The sequence below is a fragment of the Acinonyx jubatus genome, chromosome A3, assembly GCF_027475565.1.
Source record: "Acinonyx jubatus isolate Ajub_Pintada_27869175 chromosome A3, VMU_Ajub_asm_v1.0, whole genome shotgun sequence".
NCBI classification, from domain to species: domain Eukaryota; kingdom Metazoa; phylum Chordata; class Mammalia; order Carnivora; family Felidae; genus Acinonyx; species Acinonyx jubatus.
Window position 1 is genome coordinate 72,595,740 of NC_069388.1, and position 26,518 is coordinate 72,622,257.

The window sequence follows — 26,518 nt, forward strand, 5'->3', positions numbered from 1 at the left end:
CATTTAAAGAAAAAGTATACACTCAGTATGTGTATCATGTCAGATAAATAATTAAGAGTAAGTGTCAAGAAGTGCTAAAATCACTTACTCCAAAGACTGAATCTGGTTATTTAATAAATAAAATTTCCAGTTCAAAGCAAGTTACCTCAGGACAGAATATGCTATTAGCTAAGTATGTAACAGCTAAATGGACCTAAAGAATCATTCTTTGTTTCCTTGCCTTGAAGCAAAATTATCAAGACTACATGGACATACTGTTGTATTTTCATTTTCATTTGTCTCCATATACTTTTTAATTTCTTCTCTAATTGCCTAGTTGACCCATTCATTCTTTAGTAGGATGTTCTTTAACCTTCATGCTTTTGGAGGTTTTCCAGACTTTTTCCTGTGCTTGATTTCAAGTTTCATAGCATTGTGGTCTGAAAGAGTGCATGGCATGATCTCAATTCTTTTATACTACGTAAGGGCTGTTTTGTGACCCAGTATGTGATCTTGGAGAATGCTCCATGTGCACTCAAGAAGAAAGTATATTCTGTTGCTGTGGGATGCAGAGTTCTAAATATATCTGTCAAGTCCATCTGATCCAATATATCATTCAGGGCCCTTGTTTCTTTATTTGTTCTCTGTCTAGATATTCTATCCATTGTTGTAAGTGAAGTATTAAAGTCTCCTGCAATTACCAGGAGACTTATCAATTATTATCAATAAGGTTGCTTATGTTTGTGATTAACTGTTTTATATATTTGGGGGATCCCAAATTTGGTGCATAGACATTTATAATTGTTAGCTCTTCCTGATGTATACACCCTGTAATTATTATATAATGCCCTTCTTCATCTCGTTACAACCTTTAATTTAAAGTCTAGTTAGTCTGATATAAGTATGGCTACTCCAGCTTTCTTTTCATTTCCAGTAGCATGATAGACAGTTCTCCATCCCCTCACTTTCAATCTGAAGGCATCCTCAGGTCTAAAATGAGTCTCTTGTAGACAGCAAATAGATGGGTCTTGTTTTTTTATCCATTCTGATACCTTATGTCTTTTGGTTGGAGCAATTAGTCCATTTACATTCAGTGTTATTATTGAAAGATATGGATTTAGAGTCATTGTGATATCTGTAGGTTTCATGCTTGTAGTGGTGTCTCTGGTACTTTGTGGTCCTTGCAACATTTCACTCACAGAATCCCCCTTAGGATCTCTTGTAGGGCTGGTTTAGTGGATGAATTCTTCCAGTTTTTGTTTGTTTGGGAAAACCTTTATCTCTCCTTCTATTCTGAATGACAGACTTGCTGGATAAAGGATTCTTGGCTGCGTATTTTTTCTGTTCATCACATTGAAGATTTCCTACCATTCCTTTCTGGCCTGTCAAGTTTCAGTAGACAGGTCTGCTACTACCCTTATGGGTCTACCTTTGTATGTTAAGGCCCATCTATCCCTAGGTGCTTTCAGAATTCTCTCTTTATCCTTGTATTTTGCCAGTTTCATTATATGTCATGCAGAAGATCAATTCAAGTTATGTCTGAAGGGAGTTATCTGTGCCTCTTGGATTTCAATGCCTGTTTCCTTCCCCAGATCAGGGAAGTTCTCAGCTATGATTTGTTCAAGTACACCTTCAGCCCCTTTCTCTCTCTTCTTCTTCTTCTGGAATTCCTATGATACAGATATTGTTCTGTTTGATTGCATCACTTAGTTCTCTAATTCTCCCCTTGTACTCCTGGATTTTTTTATCTTTTTCTCAGCTTCCTCTTTTTCCATAATTTTATCTTCTAATTCACCTATTCTCTCCTCTGCCTCTTCAATCCGCGATGAAGCCTTGAATAACTGGGGAGGCGGCCATATTCCTGGAGATGGCTGAATGTTGTAAAGAAATTTATTTCCCACAGGGGTGCCTGGGGGGCTCAGTCAGTTGAGCGTCCGACTTCAGCTCAGGTCATATTCTCACAGATCATGGGTTCAAGTCCCACACTGGGGTCTGTGCTAACAGCTCAGAGCCTGGAGCCTGCTTCGGATTCTGTCTCCCTTTCTCTGCCCATCCGCCACTTATGCTCTGTCTCTCTCAAAAGTAAATAATATACATTAAAAAAAAAAAAGACTACCTGTACATATATTTAAAAGAAATCATAAATATGAGATGCATAAAAAAAAGCAATCACTGTTCTGTCTCTATCCCATTTAGCTGAGATAGTCTAAGAACAAAGAACATTCAAATTCAGTATTATTAAAGAGGTATTAAATTTTAAGAGATCCTGAATTATTAGGAAAAAACCTTTACCTCAGTTTTAAGATAAAGGATAACTCTCATTTATACCACTTGTTTTGGGATAACATGCGTGAAAACTGATAAATCATACCAGAAAACATCAACTTAGATTTTCAAGGTAATTTATTATATTGTTTTGCCATGTAACATTCCATGTTGGTATAATGTTATAAGAAAACTGTCCAGACCAATAGTAATCTTCAATACGTCCACAACCTCACTCCTCCACCCTCTTCCTCAGCTGGCTCCCCACTCCTGCCTACTCTGTTATCCCATGCCTCATGGTAACTCTGTCTGTTCAAAAAGATAAAAGCAATCTCATTGATCCTTTCACTGTATGGTATCATCAATAACCTAATGTGTTTGACTTTTATGCTATGTAACTCTAGTAGTTCGATGATGCAATTGCTACAAAAAACTGCTATATTCAAACTTAACTCCATGTGTCTGAAAATGTACTTTAGTGTAGCAGAATCTGATACCTAGTACAGCATACTCTGGTAGAGTACAATCTGAATGTCTAGGCTTAAATGTCAGCTCCATGACTTACTGTGTATGTGACTTCTGTTGGGAAGGGCAGGAAATAAAACAAAAGTATAAAGTTTTTTTTTTTTTTTAGTGGTCGTTATGAAATACTAGTTAATGGGAAAAAAAATCTATCTTTTACGTTATTTCCAAGTATTAATCTAGTTATGTCTGAAAGTGATAATATTAGGCAAGGCAGCTAAAAACTACACAAATTTTAAAAATCCAATTATTCTAAAACCTCTATTTGGCTCTATGCATCCAGAAGATTTGTAAAAATTCCTATTTCCCTATTCTAATCTTACAAGTAACACTGAAAAATAAACAAAACATAAAAGATATCAGAGACTAAAAAAACCTGATTGCTATTGTTGAAACTCTATTAAATATCATCCCCAAATTTCCCAGACATCACCTAGTTCTAAAGATGTTCATTATTAAGGTGCTAAAGAAATGGAAAAATAATACATATTTGAGCCCAAGATAAATATGACTTTAAGTAGGAGGAACAGATTAATTGAAGAGTTAAGGATGGTAATACATACGTATATGAATTAGTGAAGATACTTCACTTTGTTAGAAAAGTGGCAAGAAAAGGGGCACCTGGGTGGCTCAGTTGGTTAACTGTCTGACTTTGGCTCAGGTCATGATCTTATGGTTCATGGGTTTGGGCCCCATACTGGGCTCTGTGCTGACAGCTCAGAACCTGGAGCCTGTTTCAGATTCTGTGTCTCCCTCTCTCTCTCCCTCCCTCACTCATGCTCTGTCTCTCAAAAATAAATAAATGTGAATTTTTTTTAAAAAAGTGGTAAGAAACATAAAAAATGTATAGAGAAAGAATTTTAGCAATATAACTGAAAGAACTGAGAAAACCAGAACAGTTATTCATTCAACAAATATTTACTGTGTGTTTATTATCTGCCAGACATTGTTCTAGAAAATGGAAATACAGCAGTAAACAAAAATCTGTGCTCTCATGGGGTAGACAGAAAATAAGTAAGTGATTTTGATGATAAGTGCTAAGTATAAAAATAAAGCAGGGAATGAGAAGGCGTACTGGAGATTGTGTTGTTTCACAGAACAGGGAGAAATTCTATCCTGGTATGAAAACAGCCTGGAGAACACCAATACTTAATAAAAAGAAAAAGACCAAACAAGAATGAACTGGCAAAATTTGCAACTACGTGGATGGAACTGGAGGGTATTATGCTAAGTGAAATTAGTCAGAGAAAGACAAAAATCATATAACTTCACTCATATGAGGACTTTAAGAGACAAAACAGATGAACATAAAGGAAGGGAAACAAAAATAATATAAAAACAGGGAGGGGGACAAAACAGAAGAGACTCATAAATATGGAGAACAAACTGGGGGTTACTGGAGGGGCTGTGGGAGGGAGGATGGGGTAAATGGGTAAGGGGCACTAAGGAATCTACTCCTGAAATCACTGTTGCACTATATGCTAACTAATTTGGATACAAATTTTAAAAAATAAAAAAGAAAATTAAAAGAAAAAAAGAAAGAACTGTCAGAGATTACATTAAAAGGAAAATAACAGTAAAGGTGCTCTGATAGGTACAAGTAATTTTATTCCTAGTACTTTTTGTTGACTTAGTTTTTCTATAAAAAGTGGTATATTAAGTACATTTTTAGTTGACCATCTAAAAGCTTTATTGATATACACACAAGCTTCCGTGAATTAAAGTTCATATTGCTAAAACACTGTAAGAAAGGCTATTTCATGTTTGTGCCAAGACAGACAGTATTTAGTTAATCTTTAAAGATAACATGAACTACGGGGTACCTGGGTGGTTCCGTCAGTTAAGTGTCTGACTCTTGATTTCAGTCCAGGTCATGATCTCGTGTTTTGTGAGATTGAGCCCAACGCTGGGCTCTGTACTAACAGCATTGAGCCTGCTTGGGGCTCTCTCTTCCTCTCTCTCTTCCCCACCCCACTTGTGCTTGTGGATACTCTCTGTTTCTCAAAATAAATAAACTTTAAAAATGTATCTAAGCTCATTTAAGAAAAAAAAGATAACTTAAACTAGGCTTCTCCTTCTTCCTAGAAGTTATCCAGAAACTACTTTCACAATAAGAAGTTAAACAATACTTCTGGCAAAGGTCTGGGCTCATATCCCTTTCCTGAATTACACACTGAGCAAAATGCTGTTACTAAAACTGCACAATACTATAGTACTGAACATAAGTTTCAAAGATTTCTAAAATATAAGAGTCTCTTCTCTAAGACTGATGATATAGGGGCACCTAGGTGACTCAGTCAGTTAAGTGTCTGACTTTGGCTCAGGTCATGATTTCACAGTTCATGGGTTCAAGCCCTGTGTCAGGCTCTGTGCTGACAGCTCAGAGGCTGGAGCCTGCTTCAGATTCTTTGTCTCCCTCTCTCTCTGCCCCTCCCCCGCTCATGCTCTGTCAAAAATAAATAAACATTAAAAAAAATCTTTTTAATGAATAAACATAAAAAATATTTAAAAAATAAGACACGACCTATTTTAAAAATTCAAACATAATTACATTTATAATATTTGTATTTATACTTTTATCTGTGTTACTAGTGAAAAGAATTAAGACATTTTACATTTTAGTAGTCTATAAAAAAAAAGTAAATGAATGGCATTAAAAGGAAAGAACATTTCGGGCACCTTGGTGGCTTAGCTGTTGGGTGGCCGACTTTGGCTCACGTCATGATCTTGCAGTTTGTGGGTTCGAGCCTCGCATCGGCTCTATGCTGACAGCTTGGAGCCTGGAGCCTGATGTAAATTCTGTCTCCCTCTCTCTGCCCCTCCCCCGCTCATGCTCTGTGTCTCTCTCTCCAAAATAAATAAACATTAACAAAAAAGTTTTTTTAACTTGTTTAAAAAAAAGGGAAGAACATCTGACCAAAATGTCAAAAATACGATATCAAGTATGTGTTGTACAAAAAACAAAGAGTCTCATTTCCTTGGCTACTATATTTTATTAATAATCCAAATATTGGCTATTATAACACATATTAAACAAAAACCTTAATAAGTACCACCTTTCTCTGGCAACTAGATTAATGGTACCAGACCATTTCTTTTTAGTATTAACGACATTAACCATACAAAAACGTCCCAATAAATTTAAATTTCCTAATAGTATTCTTTTTTTTCTGAGCCTCAAATGATTCAGCTTATTATTTTAGTGGTAGTTGAGGAACCACCTTGCTTCATTCAGTACTTATTTAAACTGCAGGCACAGTAGTCAAGACAAACACTGCTGCTGACAGAATTATAAAAATGGACTAAGATTTTACTAGCAAACTGTGTCTCTGATAATCAAGTTCACTATTCATTCACAGGAATAAAAATAACGCTTTTTAAAAATTCAAAGAGCCTAGGTAATTTTACATGATAGTTATAGCTTACTTATTTCTGACTTGAAAATTTCAAATATTTATTTGCAAAAGGTCTAACTGCCACTAAACATGAAGAAGTGCATGTTCAATGAACTTCTCACAATCTATTCTCACCAGTTATTTCTCTCAAGACCTCTTATTATTACTCCCTCATTGTACTTATTTATCACAATCAAAAGTATTTTATTTAGTCATTTACTTGTCTATTATCCCTCTAATAAAACTGCTAAGTTCCATGAGATGAGGGACATGGTTTGTTGTGTTCACCACTGTAGCCCCAATGCCTTAGCATTCAATAACACGTAGCAGAAAAGAGAGGAAATCTGAATGACAGTGTAATTCTTACTGAGCTTGTACATATTCCAAATCATTAAAATGAAAAAAAGGAGTAATACTGACACTTAAGTTTACCTATCATTACTAAAAAGATTCAATGAAATAATTCCTTCCACTAATAATCATTTCAGGGTATTCTGTCAATCTTCTTTTCTCCCTGGGAACCATTTCTACAAGATGACCCTGATTCCTACCAACCCATTAAAAAAAATTTGGAGACACACATTTATGAATTTTAGCATACCCAAATTCATTTTCCTTTTGTGAAACAGACCCACTATAATGTGTGACAATATTTTACCTCAATACTTTTTCTGAGGAGCATATGAGATATAAATAAATATTTTTGGTAGTTTTAATAGATTTCAGGGAAAATTTTGATTTTTCCAAAAAACAGGTAATTTAACAGGTGACAAAAACTGCACTGATTTAGACTTTAACTTGAAATCTGTCTTATATTAAACCAGGCCATGTGTGTCTTGGTTACATATATGAGGAAAAAAAATTAGCAAATCAATTAATTGTGTAAATAAGACAGTTGATCTATTCCTGAAGATACTTTAGAACTGTCCTGGGGGCGCCTGGGTGGCTCCGTCAGTTAAGTGTCCAACTCCTGATCTTGGTTCAGGACATGATCTTATGGAGCATGGGATCAAGCCCCGCATCAGGCTCCACGCTGACAGCATGGAGTTTGGGATTCTGTCTCCCTCTCTCTCTGCCCCTTCCCTGCTTGCTCTCCATCTCTTTCTCAAGGTAAATAAGCATTTAAAAAAAAGTTTAGAAGTGTCTTGGAAACATTTTATCTAAGAATATGAAGCACTGGGTTGATGGCAGAAGTAGTCTGGTAAACTGGCTCTACAGGAAAAACACAAGGGAGTAATACAAGGAGAATTTCAATCTTCAGTAATGTTTTGTGTTTTAAGTATCTGAAACAACACTGACAAAATGTTAAGATATTCATTCATGTCTAACCCTAAGTTAGTCCATTGGTATTCAAACAGATTAATAAAAAGAAAAGAATATATAAGTGGTCATCCAGCAAATGTTAATGAAATATTACAGATGTGTCTAAAAAAAATGGTGTCAACTCAACACAAGTCAAAATACTAATAATAAAATCACCAGGCATGATAAACATTTGGGCTTTTCAATTCTGGCACTATTAACATTTTGGGCTGGATAATTCTTAGTTTTGGGAAACTGTGCTGCGCACTATAAGACACTTAGCTGTATTCCTGGCTTCTACCCACTAAACACTAGTAGTATTCCTAGGTGTAAGAACCAAAAATGTCTCTAATCACTGCCAAATGTCCCCTGGGGGATAAAAGCACCCTCCATTGAGGACCACTTATTTAAACTATTGAACTGATGGATTTCACAATTCTATCCTTCCCAAATTTCTTGGTGACTACAACATCGTTAGATTAACATGATTAATAAAAAGGTAATTTCAACACTTAGCTTTAGGCAGGAGGAAGACAAAGTTTAATAAAAAAGAAGCAGTAGTTTAATAAAAAAGAAATACTACTTCATGCTACAACATGAATGAACCTCGAAATCATTATGCTAGGTAAAAGAAGTCAGTAACAAAAGACCACATAGTGTACAATTCCATTTTTATGAAATGTCCAGAACAGGCAAATATACAGAGACAAAAATAGATTTTAGCAACTGCCTAGTGCTGGAGTGGTGGTGGTGGTAGTGGTGGTGGTGGTGGTGGTAAATGTGTGTGCAGGACAGGGAAAATAGGAGTAACTGCTTTTAGATATAGGGTTTCTTTCTGGAGTGACAAAGCTATTCTAAAATTGGTTATTCTAAATATACTAAAAACCTCTGAATTGGACATTTTTAATGGGTTAATTATACGGTATATGAAGTACATCTAAATAAAGCTGTTTAGAAAATAAAAGCAGCGGTATACAATACAGAATTAGGTTGCACTGACAACTGATTTAAGATTCTGATGCAGAAATCCCTTTGCCTTCCAAGGAGTCTCATTCAAAGTTTCAAGGCAAACTTCCATCTCTCTAAAGATAGTGTAAAACCAAAAATCCAGCATTGTTTTTTTTTAATTTTTTTTCAAGTTTTATTTATTTTTGAGAGAGAGAGCATGAGTTGGGGAGAGGCAGAGAGAGAGGGAGACACAGAATGAGAAGCAGGCTCCAGGCTCTGAGCTGCCAGCACAGAGCCCGATGCGGGGCTCGAACTCACAGACCGTGAGATCATAACCGGAGCTGAAGTCAGACACTTAACCAACTGAGCCACCCAGGTGCCCCACAGCATTGTTTTAAAGAACAAAACTGAAGACTGTCAAAATAAGCCACTGTATCACTTAATCTAGTCATTTGTTTCATATCTGAAAATACTGATATCAAACAACATTAAAAGGCAAAACAGATGTATCATAAAACCTAACTTACTCATATCAACTGAAGGAAAATGACAGCTGGAATACTGGCAAATAATAAACAAAAGTTTATAAAAAAATCTAGCACAGACTTATTTCTGACAAGGAGTACTAGATATTAGAAAGGAAGGAAGGAATCCAAAAAATGCTAGATAATTTTTAAAAATTTCTTTTAAAATGACTGAGCTCAAAAGAAAATAAAAAGATAATCCTCAGTTAAAAGATAAAACAAAACAAAAACCTGAACCCTACAAAGGAAGACAAGAAAGAAGCTGTTTTTCTTGGCCTTTGGTAGAGACTGAGGAGGGTTATTTCCCTAAGGATTTGCAATAATGTAGCACCAGCTTAAAAAAAAAATGTAAACACATAATTTACATACACACAAATGCAGAGAAAGAGATTCAGAAATCCACATATTCAGGCACTAATAGAGGTACTCTCCAGGCATTAGAAGTATGTTTGTATTTTGTCATCTTTTCTAGTTTTGTATAGTATACAAGTATTGCTTCTAAGTATAGAGCTGCTTAAAATAAAATGGTTCTGGGATTGTTGCACAAATAAAACAAATTCTCTCTGGAGCAATACATCTTTGGCCCAGACACAAAGTATTCCCACAGACAAATCCCCTCCCACCCAAAATAAGGTCACAATTACACACACACACACACACACACACACACACACACACACACACACACACACCATTGCCCCTGCTGCCACCACCACCATAAGAAACAGCAAACTGAAAACAAAATGCAGGTTCAGATCCCCACGGATCTGACTTCAGATTTTGGAATTATCAGGCATAAAATCTAAAATAGAAAAATTTTTTTAATTTCTGAAGAAATAAAGGAATTAAAAGAATTATTAATAACAACATGAAAAGGCAAAGATATAAAGAATCAAACAGAACTTCTACAAAGAAAGGATGTAATTACTGAATCTAAAGTTAATCAGTGGGTTAAACAGAACATCTGACACATATGAAAGGCAATATTAGCAAACTGGAGAGATAGTCCTGAAAAAAATACTCAGAATACAGTACAAGACTGATAAGGTAAAAGAAAGTTTAATGAACATGGGGGATAGAGTAAGAAACTAATAAACATGTAATAGAAATACCTGAAGGATATCAGGCTAATATAAAAGGAAACAGACATGAGAAGAGACAATATTAGCAACCAGGAGATAAAGTTTAACCTAGGAACAAAAATTAGACTAATAGCTGACATCTCTAGAACTGAAAGGAATCCCAAGAATAAAATCTGTAAAACACTGAGAGAAAAGTAATTGTTAAAGAATTGCATACCCAATAAAATGATCTTTCAAGAACAAGGGTAAAATAAAGGCATTCTTGGACAAATAAAACATTGAGAAAGTTTACCATCAACAAGCCCTCTTTAAATAAATATTTAAAGATATACTTCAGTAAGAAAATAATACCAAATAGAATTCTGAGGTACAAAAGAAAACCTTGTTGGGGGGGGGGGGGGCGGGAGGAAAACACATAGTTTGATCTAAAGGAACACTGAATCTATTTATTTAACACTACTTTCAGTATCTAATTTATGGGGTTTTTAAATTTATGGGGTTTTAATACTTTCAGTATCTAATTTATGGGGTTTTTAAAAAAGAAAACACAAGACAAGAACAGCTTAAAGATCATAAAGGGAAATAAATGGAGTTAAAGCACTCTAACATCATGGAACTATTACATAAAAGAGTAAAAATACCAAGTAATTTTGGCCTTTTTTTTGCTAGGTAAGAATGGAAGGTGTAATTTCAAGAGTGGCCTATAAAAAAAAAAAAAGTAGGATAAAAAACATTTACACCAGTAGAAAAAAATATGAGGAAACTTATAAATGGTACAATTCACCATAATAATTTAAACATTTAAAACTCATTTGCATTCAATCATAGAGCTTTCAACTGTATAAAGGAAAACTTGACACATCTATCATCATAATAAGAGATTCCAACTCATCTTTCTCAATAACTGATAGATCAAGAGACAAAATTAATCAGGCTATGGAAGTTTGAAAAATGCAATTAACAAACAAGCTTGCTCTGACTCTGCCCCCCAAAAAACTGGAGAATACCTATCTTTCTGAAGCACACATCAAACTTTAATAAAATGTGACAACATAATAGGCCAAGCCGAGTAATTATTAACAAATGTCAAAGAATCAGTATCACAAAAGCCATTTTCTTTGACCAAAAATAAAAACCAAAAAAGAGTGCTTGAAAAATACCCTATGTTCAGAAATCTAAAGGCGTATTTCTAAATACCTCAAGTGGAAAAAGAAATCAAAAAATGAGAAAATGCAAAAAATAAATATTTTAAAAAATACAACATACCAAAATTTGTGTAATGCACCTATGGTGATTTGTAGAGGTGTACTGATAGCCTGGAAAATGCTCATATTTAAACCACGAACTATGCATCTAATTTAATTTTAAACAAGGACAATAAAAAGTACACTTTTCAAAGGCATAATTCAAGTAGCCTAACAAAGTGTTGCACTATGCAAGCTCTCAGAAACTGGGAACTGGTTTTAAAGTTTCATAAAGTACAATAATTATTTTTAAAATTAGGTAATATGAAGTGTTTGCTTGTATCTTTAATATTGCATAAGAAATGGATTATGTCAATTCTACTCTATCTCCAGCAAATAAACCAGTATCTGACACATAATAATTAGCATTTAGTATATTCTAGGTAAATAATACCTTTTGTTATTATACAAAAAATATGAATACATAAACATTAATTATAATACTAAATGAAGAAAAAGGACCACTTACCTGGTAATAAAGTTTTATCTGTCTCACCAAAATGGATAGATTATGAATTCTAAGTGATGCATCATTGTTGACCTTTTTATTTACTCTCTGACTTTCCGATTTAGGATTGCTGTAAGAAATTTTAACAAAATGCTTTAAACTAAAATTACACTCAAATACATGTATCAATCTATAGGTGACTGAAAATAACCACATTAAAAAATGTGTATCCATCTGCATTAACAGAGATGACCCAAAGGACAGATGATGTGTTCTGTGCTTCTAATTAATATAAATGCATCTGATATTTCTAAGACAATGGCAAAATAAATTTGAAACATAAGTTACATATTTCTCTTCATTCTCATTTTGTTTCCCCATCTTCCTGGGATGAATAACCTCTTCTTTCTTTCAAATATATTTATTTCCATCACCCAAAATACATCTATTTAAATCAAGACTGTGGGACGCCTGGGTGGCTCAGTCAGTTAAGCATCCAACTTTGGCTCAGGTCATGATCTCACAGTGCATGAGTCTGAGACCTGCATCAGGCTCTGTGCTGACAGCTCAGAGGCTGGGGCCTGCTTAGAAATCTTTGTCTCCCACTCTTTCTGTCCCTTCCCCGCTCATGTTCTGTCTCTCTCTCTCTCTCTCTCTCTCTCTGTGTCTCTCAAAAATAAACAAATATTAAAAAAATTCTTAAATAAAAAATAAATAAATCAAGATTATAAAATATGAGCTAATAACCAAGAAATGGTGTATCTCCTCAATAGATAATGGGGACTATATGTGAGCAGCCACTGTTCCACAGAAGTTAAAGAATGCAGTTATGACACAGGTTAATACTTTAATCTTAGGTAAACTATACAGATTCAATGAAAGCAAATGGTTGAAGGATTCTGAAGTAGCAGAAACTGAAAAAAAAAAAGTTAGACCATGGTTAAGAATGAGAAATTCAATCACAACCAAAAAAAAAGGCAATATAAGTAAAAATACACAAGTGTGACTATATAAAACCAAAAAGCTTCTGCACAGCAAAGGAAACCATCAACGAAATGAAAAGTCAACTTATGGAATGGGAGAAAGTATTTTTCAAATCATATATCTGATAAGGGGGGTTAATATTCAAAATACATAAAAAGCTCATACAACAACAAAAAATGAAACAATCTGATTTTAAAATGGGCAGAGGAACTGAATAGACATTTTTTCTAAAAAAGACCTACAAATGGCTAATAGGTACATGAAAAGGTACTCAACATCAGTAATCAAAAAAACACAAATCAAAACCATAATTAAGAATCACCTCATGTCTGTTAAAATGGTTACATCAAAAATGTAAGTGATAACAAATGTTTTGGCAAGGATGTGGAAGAAAGGGAACTCTCGTGCACTGTTGTTAGGAATGTAAATTGTTGCAACCACCATGGAGGTTCATGAAAAATTAAAAACAGAACTACCATATAATCAGCAACTCCACTTCTCAATATATATGCCAAAGGAAATGAAAACAGAATCTCAAAAAGATATCTGCATGTTCACTGCAGTATTATTTACAATAGCCAACACAGGAAAACAAACTGTCCATCAACAGATAAATGCATAAAGAAGATGTGAGATACACACACCTTATATATGTATTAAAATTATTATTCATCCATGAGAAAAGAAATTCTGCCACCTGCAACAGTCAAATGGACCTTGAGGGCGTTATGCTAAGTGTAATAAGACAAACAGACAAATACTTATATTCTTTTTAAGAATAGGAAATTCAAGTGGTTGCACTAGAACAGAAGAGTAAATCCATGCCAGAACATAAGCAGGTAAGAGCTAGTTCCTCATTAGGGCAAAGAGGTCAGGCTGGATAAAGACATTGCAAAGTGAAACGGCAGACAATAAATCAGGACTCCCTATGCAAGGGCTGAATACATATCATAAAGCAGGAACCTAAGCAGTTATTGGGACAGAGTACTATCCTATGATTATGACTTTAAATGCAGTACCTCCACACAAGAATGCAGAGAAGAAATTGATAGCTATACAACAGAGAATAGGAACTGAATAGAAACCTCTCATTCCTTAATCCTTCCCTTTTGTACCCAGTCCATTACAATCCTAATGCCTTCAAGTCCTTCCCCAGACAGATTAGACTCTACGGTGCTGTATTTTGGTAATTCTCAAACTTTTAGGCTCCAAACAACTTTTGTTTTCATGGGCTATATTTACTGTAACAGAAATTAAAACTGAGAAGATATCACAGTTACTTATTAAGTCATTTTTAAAAATAATAAATTTCACGTTTAAAAATATCAAACAAAAAATTAATGAGAATAGCATTGTTTTACTATTTTTACACATCTCTTTATTTTTTTATATAACTTATTGTCAAGTTAGCTAACACACAGTGTATACAGTGTGCTCTTGGCTTTGGGAGTAGATTCCCATGATTCATCACTTACATACAACACCCAGGGCTCATCCCAACAATTGCCCTCCTCAATGCCCATCACCCATTTTCCCCGCCCCCATCAACCTTCTGTTTGCCCTCTGCATTTAAGAGTTTCTTATGGTTTGCCTCCCTCTCGGTAACTATTTTTTTTTTCTTTCCCTTCCTCAATGGTCTTCTGTAAAGTTTCTCAAATTCCACATATGAATGAAAACATATGGTATCTGTCTTTCTCTGACTGACTTATTGCACGTAGTATTAAATACCCTTTAGTTCCATCCACATTGTTACAAACGGCAAGATTTCATTCTTTTTCACTGCCAAGTAGTATTCCATTGTATATATAAACCACATCTTCTTTATCCATTCATCAGTTGATGGACATTTGGGTTCTTTCCATCATTTGGCTATTGTTGACAGGGCTGCTATGAACATTGGGGTACATGTGCCCCCTATAAATCAGCACTCCTATATCTTTTAGATAAATTCCTAGTAGTGCTATTGCTGGGTCATAGGGAAATTCCATTTTTAAGTTTTTGAGGACCCTCCACACTGTTTTCCACAATGGGGCACCAGTTTGCATTCCTACCAACAGTGCAAGAGGGTTCTCCTTTCCCACATCCTTGCCAACATCTGTTGTTTCCTGAGTTACTTTTAGCCACTCTGACTGGTGTGAGGTGGTATCTCAATGTGGTTTTGATTTCTATTTCCCTGATGATGAGTGATGTTGACCATCTTTCATGTGTCTGTTAGCCATTTGGATGCCTTCTTTGGTGAAGTGTCTATTCATACCTTCTGCCCATTTCTTCACTGGATTATTTGTTCTTCAGGTGTTGAGTTTGGTAAGTTCTTTATAGATTTTGGATACTAACCCTTTATCCAATATGTTGTTTGCAAATATCTTCTCTCGTTCCGTTGGTTGTCTTTTAGTTTTGTTGACTGTTCCCTTTGCTGTGTAGAAGCTTTTAATCTTGAGGAGGTCCCAACAGTTCATTTTTGCTTTTATTTCCCTTGCCTTGGGAGATGTGTGAAGTAAGAAGTTGCTGCAGCCAAGGTCAAAAAGGTTGCTGCCTGTTTTCTCCTCTAGGATTTTGATGTCACATATTTATGTCTGTCATCCACTTTGAATTTATTTTTGTGTATGGTACAAGAAAGTGGTCCACTTTCATTCTTCTGCATGTTGCTGTCCAGTTCTTCCAGCACCAGTTTTGCTAAACAGACTGTCTTCTTTTCCATTGGATACTCTTTCCTGCTTTGTCGAAGATTAGTTGGCCATACATGTGTGGGTCCAGTTCTAGGCTCTCTTCTCTATTTCATTGGTCTCTGTGTCTGTTTTTGTGAAAATACCATACTGTCTTGATGATTGCAACTTTGTAGTACAGGCTAAAGTCCGGGATTGTGATGGCCCCAGCTTTGATTTTCTTCTTCAACATTACTTTGGCTATTCAGGGTCTTTTGTGGTTCCATACAAATTTTAGAATTGTTTGTTCTAGCTCTGTGAAGAATGCTGGTGTTATTTTGATTGGGATTGCACTGAAATGTATAGATTGCTTTGGGTAGCATCGACATTTTAACAATATTTATTCTTCTAATCCATGAGCATGGATATTTTTCCATTTTTTTGTGTCTTCTTCAATTTCTTTCAGCCTGCTCACCTTTTGCATTTATCTATTGTTTGTGGTATTTTGATTGACATACATGAAGAAAATTTAGCCTTACCAAGATATGTACTCTGAAATAAAGCGATAATTCTCTCCATAGGAGAATCTATGGAACCCCTGAGAGGATCCTCAAACCATATTCTGAGAATTACTGCTTTATTTCAACTATTATCTTGCCAGCACTCCCAACATATTGATCCTTTGTCATGTGACCAAACTCACACTGTCAATCTCCAACACTGGGCCAGTTCAACCATATTCAGTGGAATTGTTCACAACACTAGATGAGAAAATAATACAACCAAAATAAGCTGAATATCAAATAGGATAGAACAGCTAGTACTAAACTTGCCCTCTTGCCATAAAGAACTAGAAAACTAGACAAAACATAAAATAATTGTTTCAGACTTTGGACAGCAGGTAATACAAGGTTATAATCCCTAGCGAAGTAGTGAGGCACTTTACAGAATGAGGTATCAGGAGGTGTAGCCCAAGTCACACCAAACTTAAGGACACAGAGCTTAGACTTCAAGGAAACTTAAGTAACTAAAATTTTCAGAAAATAATACTAGAGACAAGGGAACTATCCTAATACACAAGAAAGCTCCAAATATATGCCCTTGAGATTTTCGCTAAATACTAAGTTTGCCTGTGTACCCTAAATTCCACAAGACTGAGCAGAGGACGACCACAGGAATGCTGCAAACTAAGTAACAACCAAAGTTCACCAAGTGCAGGGAGAAATTCAAGTTCTGATCAGCCAGAGTGAAAAGGGAATCTTGAATAAACATCCACAACATTTAGTAAAGACCTCAGAAAAATGTCTTAGAAGTAGGACTAATCTAGGGGTACCTGGGTGGCTCAGTTGGTTGGGCATCCAACTCTTGCTTTCAGCACAGGTTGTGATCTCATGGTTTCGTGGGTTCAAGACCCACCTTGGGCACTGTGCTGGCAGCATGGAGCCTGCTTGGGATTCTCATTCTCTCCCTCTCTCTCTGTCTACTCCCCACTTGTGCTGTCTGTCTCTCTCTAAATAAATAAATAGACTTAAAAAAAAAAAAAGCTAGCAGTTAAGTAAAAGCTATTCCAGAACCTCCCCAACAAAGCTTATAAATAAGCCTTGAAAGGATCAAGATGATTACAAGCAACATGACAATCTGCCAAAATAAAATTCATCACTCCTTAAAGGATAAGATCCAGATACTCCATAATATAATGATCAAAATGTCCTCTTTACAATCAAAAATTACTAGATATGCAGAAAAGGAAAAAAAATGATTCATGACCAGGAAAGAAAAATGGAAAGTCAATAGAAACAGACCCAGAAATGAAAGAGATCATAAGAAGATCATGAGAGATAAGGACTTTTAAAAAGCTATTATAAATACAGTGGACCCTTGAACAACATGGGGATTAGAGATGCTGACCCCTTGGCATGGCCAAAAATCCACATATAACTTCTGATTCCCCCAAAACTTAATTACTAATAGCCTACTATTGATCAGAGCCTTACCAATAACATAAACAGTCAATGAACACATATTTTGTATATGTATATATACTGTATTCTTACAATAAACTAGAAGAAAAAAGAAAATTATAAGAGAAAATACATTTACATTACTGTATTTGTTGAAAATACCTGTGTGTAAGTGGACCCACACAGTTCAAGCCTATGTTATTCAAGGGCCAATTGTACATTAAAGGACTTAAAGGAAAGCATTAACATTATGTGGAGAGAAATGGAAACTACTCAAAAAAACCCAAATGGAACTTCTAAAGCTAAAAGAAAAATTTTTTAAATAATAAATATATACTGTATCTGAAATGGAAAATTTACTGCATGTGTTTAATAGTAGACAAGAGACTGTAGCAAAAGATTAGAGAACCCAAAAACACAACAATAAAAAAATCCAAAGCACAGGGAGAAAGAGGGCGAAAAGAAAAAACAGGCTGAAAAGAATGAAGTCTAAGTGATTTTGGGGGCAATATCAAACTTAGAGAAAAGTTGCAGGGATAAGTGGTCTTCTTCCTAAACTTCCTGAGAATAAGTTGCTAACCTGACACCCAATAATTCCCAAATATTTTAGTGTTTATTTTCTAAAAACACATATAATCACATATAAAAACACAAAATCATGAAATCAACAATAATATATCACTACCATCCAATCTTTAGATTCCATTCAAGTTTGTTATTCCCAAATAATAATGGATGTCCTTTACAGGAAAAGGATCTAATTCAGAATCACGCTTTTCATTTAATACTCTGAATTTCCACCGTTAGTTTCTTTCAGCTTGGAAGAGTTTCTGTCTTTCCTTGAATTTCACGACCCAAACACTTTAAAAGGTTAAAACCAGTTATTCATAGAATGTCCTTCAATTGGGTTTACTTGATTAGACTGTGTCTGAGTTATAATTAAGTTCAGGTTGTGTATCTTTGACAGCAAAAACACAAAAGCGATGCTGTGCTGTTCTCAATGCATCCTAAGAGATGGTGCATGATTTCAATTTGTCCCGTTACTGATAATATTCCCTTTTATCACTTGATTAAACCAGTAACTGCCAGTTTTCTCCATGACAATCATTATTTTTCTTTAGTAATTATTAAATATTTTGTGAAAACATACTTTGTAATAACTATGTCAATAATCTGATCTTCAATTTACTTATTTATATCAATACACACTCATGGTTCCCTATAATATTCAATAGATCACCATCTATTAATATAATTACTCTGATAACTATTATAGATTGCCTTTCCATTTTGTTGATTGTTCTTTTATTGTACATAAGTTTTTACTTTGATGCAATCCCATTTGTCTAATTTTGCTTATGTTGCCTATGCTTTTAGAGTCATATCCCTAATTGAACTCTTTTTCAAACCAATTTATAATTTTCTCTAGGAAGAATTTTTATTACATATGCTTAAATGCTTCCTAGTTTTTGCTGTTACAGTGAATGTAATATTTTAAAAATATATTTGCTAATAGGTTACTACTGATCTATGAAGCTATCAATTTTTATGGATTGCTCTTATCTTTAGAAACCTTGCTAAACTTTCTTATTCTAATGGGTTGTCTGTTGGTTTTTTCGGAGGTTGTCTTAAATTTGTAGTTTTTTCATACTGGTAATCAGTTATCCCAACACCAATTACTAAAGAGCTTATTTCCCCCTGATCTCTATGATATATTAGAATCCCATATAAGTGTGGGCCTACTTTTGGAGTCTGTTGTGTTCCATTAGCCTATTTGTCTATTCTTGTCTTTAAAACCTTATTAATATCACTATTTTTATTATTTTCTTGATTCCATTAGAGTAAGCCCCCTCACTATTATTTTCATGGAAAAACCTTGAGAATTATCAGAATCTTATTAATAATAATAATTTGATAAAGACTGACATTTCCATCAGTAACATTTTTAAGTTTTCCCACAAAAGTCTCATACACTTAAGTTATTTTTTTCTTATTTAGGTTTTTGTTTATGAAATGGATTTGTTTTCTATTATACTGTGTATTTGGTCATTGCTAGTATGTAATAGGAAAGCTGTTTTTGTATATTGCACTTCTGATTAACCACCTTTCAAAATTTAGTTTATTAAGTTCATTTTCTTGGGTTTTCTAGGTATAAAAAAATTCTATCATCAGCAAGTGACAGTTATCTCCTCTTCTCTAATCCTATATCTTGTTTCTATTTCTTTTTTTTTTTAAGTTTATTTATTTATTTTGAGAGAGACAGAGACAGCACAAGTGGAAGAGGGGCAGAGAGAGAAGGAAAGCGAGAATCCCAAGCAGGCTCCAAGCTGTTGGCACAGCCAAAACCGAGAGCTGGACGCTCAACCCACTGAGCCACCCATTCGCCCCTCATTTCTATTTCTATTTCTTTATTTACTTTATTTAATTATTGCATCAACAAACAATAATGAAGATAAGAGCTATCCTTATCTTGTCCTCAAATTTAACAAGACGGCTTTTAACATTTCACCATTAATATATGTTTGCTGTAATTTTCTGATAGATACCTTCCTTCAAGTTAAGTTCCCTCCTATTCTTTATTCAGTATCTAAACGGGTGCTGAATTTTATCCAATTTTTCCTGCATCCATTCCCATCTGATTCTTCTTTTTCAATATGCTAATATAGTGAGTTACACTGTTACATCTTATAATACTGAATTACCCTCACAATCCCAGATTATTTACTCCATCAGCTCCACCCCATAGTATAACAACTATTCCCTTTTTTGGTAAATAACTCTATCATAGGCCTTCTAATACTAAATTGCCTTTATGCCTCTCACTTTCTCACTAGACTAAAAGCACCCTGACAGCAGAAACCTTATCTTATTCACATTTTTATCTCTAAAAATTAGCATATATCTTAACAATGTTGTATGAATAAATAAAAATAATAATCTGAGACTAAGCATAGTGCTTCAAAAATGGCTCCTTCCTAATAAAAGTTATGAGATGACATTCTCCAAGCTAATAACTCACTTGGCAGTCTAGAATAGATACCCCCCACTAAGGTCTGTGTACCAAAGATCAGTTGAATAACAAAGTCCTAACCTACAATTTGAGATCTACAGAAACAAGGGAGAATATGGTACTAAATAAAGCAGGCCAAATCTGACCTGTGACTGATTTATGCCTAGTACAAGAGAATTAATGAATAGCCCAAGGCAAATGAGTCTAACTAGAAAAGTGGGTCTCTGAGGTAAAAGCACCAACCAGAACTAGTTATTTACAAGGAAACTGTATTGCAGAAGTCAGATTATGTGTGATGGCAAACAAAGACAAACAGAAGCATGATCAAGAAGTCATGGTTAAAAACACAGAATGCTGAAGGGAAAATCTTGTTTTATATAATCCACTCTGGTACACTTAGTGCGTTAAACAAATCCTGAGTACCTACTGTGGCCATATTAATATATAAAACCTTAGTTTAGTCAATCTATCATTGTGGAGAAAAGTACACAGATAACTGTAATTGGGAGAGGAGAGTAGGAACAACCCCAGTAACAAACATGTTAGGTAAACCTACAGTTAGTTACGTAAACATTTCATTTGCAATCACAGACATTCAGTAAATATCTCTCTTTTTCAGCCTTCTTCTATCTTATTTTTATTTTCCTTACCCTATATTTGAATCTCCTTACATACCTTTCACCTGTGACTGCCTCCTATTCACACACTGGTAACAGACCTAAAAAACACTTTAGAGATTACCTAGTTTTTCACTCATCTAAATCAGAAAATCTAAGTCCAAAGGAGTAATTTGCCTAGACTCCTTGACTTTTTTTCCTTCGCTGTCTTTCAGCCTTTTCTCAGATAGGCTCATTCAGGAAAACAAAGAAAAGACCAAAAAGAAAAGATTTTAGCAATGTTATCTATAAAACCCACATGTACAGCAAATCACTGTTTTTATTGTATTGGTTGAGCATATTCTTAATTCTGTTTTCACAGTCAGTAACCAAACTAAAGAATATTAATTTCCTCTTCATTTTAGTTGATATTTTAATAAGCCCAGATATTTAATTCTGACAACAAATATTTAAGAAAGATTTCAATATTACTACTAAAAGTATAAACTAAAAAATTGTACAAACTTATAATGTAAGCCCATTATTACGTGATAATATATAATTTGGATTATACTTTAAGATGAAGATGGATGTGTAATTTCTTTTTAAAAAAATTTTTTTTACATTTATTTATTTTTGAGAGACAGAGAAAGACAGAGCGTGAGTAGGGGAGGGGCAGAGAGAGAGGAAGACACAGAATCTGAAGCAGGCTCCAGGCACTGAGCTGTCAGCACAGAGCCTGATATAGGGCTCGAACCCACGAACCGTGAGGTTATGACCTGACCCGAAGTCAGACGCTCAACTGACTGAGCCACCCAGGCGCCCCTGGATGTGCAATTTCTAATAAACATGAGTGATGTCATTCCAACTTTAACAACTTTTATAATGTAAACATTATCTTTGACAGTGTTGGTACCAAGTTTCTTTGTCTTAAGTTGATGTATTCTTTAAAGTTTAAAGGTTCTTTTTAAATTTTTTATTCCCAACATTCCTTACATGGTATTTCAAATTCTACTCGGTTGCCAGAAAAGCCTTTGGCCTCCTTTGTATAAAGCTCTTCTAAAAATTAACAAGTTTTAAGAATTTAGAATTTTGGTTTGCTCAAAATCTTTTAAGAACTTTTTCTAAAGATAAATTTAATATTAAATTCTTTAAACCGTGAGAAAGATCCCTTGAAACAATTAAGACAATACTGAATACAAAAAGAGGGAGCAGTTTAGTTTTTATACACTAAGGATAGCACATGAAATTTTAGGAATCTGGGAAAAAGTGAAAAATGCAACTTAGAAAAGCTAGAGAAAGTATTTTGAAAAATTTGCAGAATACTTCAACACCAAAAATTAACCTCACATTCAACAGGGATTATTTAAAGATAGGGGGATGAAAGTTTCCTGCATCTTTTTTATAAAACTGTGGTGCTTTGTGTTTATAAATCTTTGCTGTGAATACATGGAGTTTGAGAGGATTTCTGTGATCTACTAGACTCATTTGGAAATCCAACAAAATAATAGAGTTCTTCGATAGAACAGGCTGATACTAGGTACTCAAAGCTTCAGTTTCAGTTTCTAATCTACATATCTATTGTGAGTTATCTTAGAATGTGCAAACAGAACTGGAAAGTTCCTACTTGTTTAGAATCAATGAATAATACATCACAGCCTATCCATAAACTTTCTGGACTTGGGAAACCAGGATAACTGCTAAGCACTCTAGGCATGGACCTAGAGAGCGATAAACTTTCAAATGGTTTCCCATTTGATTCATGCCCAATTTGAGTTACGGTCACAATGACAGATGTTAGGATCACAGAACACAAGCCCTTTCACCCTGAGAATGCAATCTCTTTATGTGAGAGGGACAGACTACCCTCAGGTGAAACTGTCTGAAAAGTCCTAATCTCCACTCTGATGAAAGATAGCTTAAGAGTTAAGGCCAGATGTACTGAAAATTATGTACATCAAAAAAAGTAGTAACTTCAGAAAAAATAGTATTTTTTTCAAAAGAAAAACGTAGGCTCTGCAGAAAACATTATATAGTTATATTAATGTGAATACTGGTTACTGATTTAACTCAACTTGTAATAAATACATTAGAAGGACAGGATAAGAAGATATACAGATGGCAAAAAAAAAAAAAAGCTAAAATCTCATCTACCATTATCCAGAAGTCAATAGACAATGTCTAAAAGGGATAAATCAAGAAATATGAAGGTAGGCATATTATCACTATAAATGGCAGTACATGACAGACAAAATTGCTTTAAAAAAGTTAAAAGTTCTTACTCTAGGAAACAGAACTGAGAGGTAAATTAGGGTATGGATTGCCATTTTTCAATATGAACCTTAGTATTAACTAATCCTTTTAACTACGTAAAACATTTCTTAAAGAGAGTAAAAACACCAGCCAAAAAAAGAAAAAAATCGTTTCATGAAGGCTGTCCATTTTATTTACTTCTAGGAAAAAAGGTAAGTAATTGTATTTGACTGTTACTGAGCTGCAGCACATTTAATGAGGCTGTACATGTAGAAGTCAGTGCTAGAGATTCAGAGTCATGAGACAATTGTCAGGCTATGAATGAACTTAAGAAAATAAAACAGTATAAAAAATTTCTTCTGTAAAAATATGCATTCCATTAAAGACAGAAAGCACTCCACTCCTGCATGTATTTTAAGGTTCATTTTTTTCAAACAACAAAAGGCACAGTATAATAATTTAAACAAAGTGGGTATAGTATGAATCCAGAATTCTCTAAAAAGAAATTGTACTCTTATTATTCTAAATACTGTCTTTCATGTTTAACATTTAAAATGCTAAACAAAGATTAATTCAGAATACAGAGTCATGATTAATGAAGTTTTCATTAAACTCTTTTTGAAAGCATAGTTTTTTTTTTTAGAATTTGTCTGGAAAGACCTTTTACTAAAATAAAAGATGAGCTACTAAATGATACACATGTGATATGTGAGCAAGTAACTTTCTAACCATACATAGCTATTTCCAAGCCAACATAATCCCAGATCAATCATTTCCTTTTACAAGATGAAAACTAAGAAATGTTTTAAAGAAAAATAGCCTAGCAATATAGTTGAAATTTGTCCAACCAGAAGTTAAATGCAACATGGCAGTGAAAGAGGGCCTCGAGCAATTTCACATTTATAAATGACCTACTTATGACAAGATGCTTTAATTTCAATAAGCAGACAACAGTATTATCTACCACTGTATACAGTAATTTTTAAATTAGGGTAAAAGATGAAGAGAAAGTTAGCAATTCCATAATGCTAAGATTTTAAGATTTGGTCCTTGTATAACTAAGGATTATGTCTTTACTTATTCATTGACTAATATCTATGAGAAACAGAAATCTGATAGTTTTAATGGCTTTTTGCTCTTCTACCCAGACTGCAAGCCTGTTATGTATCCTCCTGAACCATCTGTTTAGTGTTGGTGCTTAACAACTACATGTGCTCATGTTTTTGATCATACCATTCTAATTTGAAACTAGTTGTACAAAGACATTTTTTTAATTTTTGAGATATTTTATATGGTAACATATAACTATATAACATTTGCATGTCACTATGAAACATCTGAAGTTATTTCCATATCTAACTTCAAATGTGCATATACCAGAATGATTGCTTTATGAAAAATAATTAACTAAGTAAGCATCATCACCATATAGGGTTATCCAAGTAGTAAGGTATCTCAGTCTTGAGTACAATCAGGGAAATAAGTGGTTTTTAAAAAAGAACCACTTCACCTTTCTCTCCCTTCTCACAGCAATCACTGTGCATGATGGCAAACAATAAAATGTAATACTAATATAATCTTTTATATATTTATAGGATATTTTCACATATCTTAACTAATATGATCTTCACAAAGACTGAACAGTAACTTTTGGAGAGGTGTGTGACATATAATTACCACACAGAGATCATCAACATAGCCCTCCTTCATGTACTTTCTCACAATTTAAGATACGTGGGGTAGCCTGGGTGGCTCAGTCGGTTAAGCCTCCAACTCCTGATTTCAGCTCAAGTCATGATCTTGCAGGTTATGGGATGGAGCTCTGTGTCTGGCTCCATGCTGACAGTGCAGAGCCTGCTTGGGATTCTCTCTCCCTTTCTCTCTGCCCCTCCCCGTGCTCCCACACTCTCTCTAGTAAAATAATAAACATTAAAAAAAAAAAAGATATATTAAGTTACCTCTTCAGAAGTTGAAGAGTATCTATGACATTTTCTAGGTAGCCCACAACTGAGTTAGCAGGACAGCATTATACTCACTGATTTAACAAAGAGAATTAATGCTTTAATTAAAGACAAAAAGGCAGATGGACACAAAAAGAATAAAAATCCAATACTATACATATATTTAACTTTGATTTTATCTGAATTGGATGAAATGACTGAATATCTATCTACCTTTTACTTCTTATAATGAGTCAACATGGGCCCTTCAAATATTAAGCTGTTTTTCAAATTTTCAGTTTGAGAACCCCTTCCCACTCATAAACATTACTAAGGACTCTAAAGAGCTTTTGTTTAGGTGAGTTATATCTATGTATATTTACTACATTAGAAATTAAAATTAAGAATCAGAAATTAATTTATTAATCCATCTAAAAATAACAAACTCATTGTAAGCACAAAGAACATTTTTATGATAAATAACTATCTTTTCCAAAAACAGAAAAAATTTTAGTGGGGAGTGACATTTCTTTACAACTGTGTAAATCTCTTTAATGTTTAGCTTAATAGAAAACATCTGGATTCTTAAATCTGCTTCTGCATTCAATGTGTTGTGAAACATTATTATGTTCAAGCTATGTGAAGAAAATTAACCTCACACATATATGCAATCAGAAAGAGTACTTTAATAGTCCTTTAAGATAATTATTGATATTCTTCTTTGATACTACCAAACTTCAGTAAAGTCGTACTTTCTTAAAAGCTAGTTGCAATATGGAATCTGAAATCCTATCAGTGAACTCTTCTTACTGTTATACATTAAAATCCACTGGTGTATCTAGCATTTTGAATACATGTTTTACATACGCATGATTTATTTTTTTTTTAATGTTTATTTATTTGAGAGAGAGAGAGAGACAGAGAGAGAGAGAGAGAGAGAGAGTCAGTCGCCACAGAGCCTGACATGGGGCTCGAACTCACAAACCATGAGATCATGACCTGAGCCAAAATCAAGAGTTGGACACTTAGTCCACTAAGCCACTCAGGCACCCCTAACATATGCATGATTTCTTATCATGAATTATCATTTTGAAAATATTTATTCATTGAGTTATATGTATTTTCCAAACATGCACATTATTATTCAATATAAAAATTCACATTGAATAATATCACCTATATTATCATCAGAACTGTCTTTATTGAGAAGCTACCAAGTGCGTGTTTTCTGTAATTCAAATTTTATCACTGACAACAAAATCATTTGTTTTTCTTGAAATGGCCGGCCCACTTTGTTCATTTTTGAAAAAAATGTCTGCCCAATACTCAAGCCTGAATAACCAGTTTGTCTGTCATATTTTCACATCAAAAGTGTTCCACAAAACAGAGACTTGTTCAGCTTGCAACTCAAAAAAATTGTAAG

At 34.2% G+C, this 26,518-nt stretch overlaps 1 protein-coding gene across 7 annotated transcripts in view; it reads right to left on the reverse strand.

The window, feature by feature from the left end:
* The window catches only part of CCDC88A (coiled-coil domain containing 88A), a 134,635-nt gene that overhangs the window by 90,025 nt on the left and 18,092 nt on the right, over nt 1-26,518 (reverse strand). For all 7 annotated transcript variants that reach the window (XM_053200618.1, XM_027072427.2, XM_027072426.2 and 4 more), the window contains exon 3: nt 11,731-11,839. In XM_053200618.1, the coding sequence (XP_053056593.1) occupies nt 11,731-11,839 (109 nt within the window). The remainder of the gene's footprint in view (nt 1-11,730; nt 11,840-26,518) is intronic.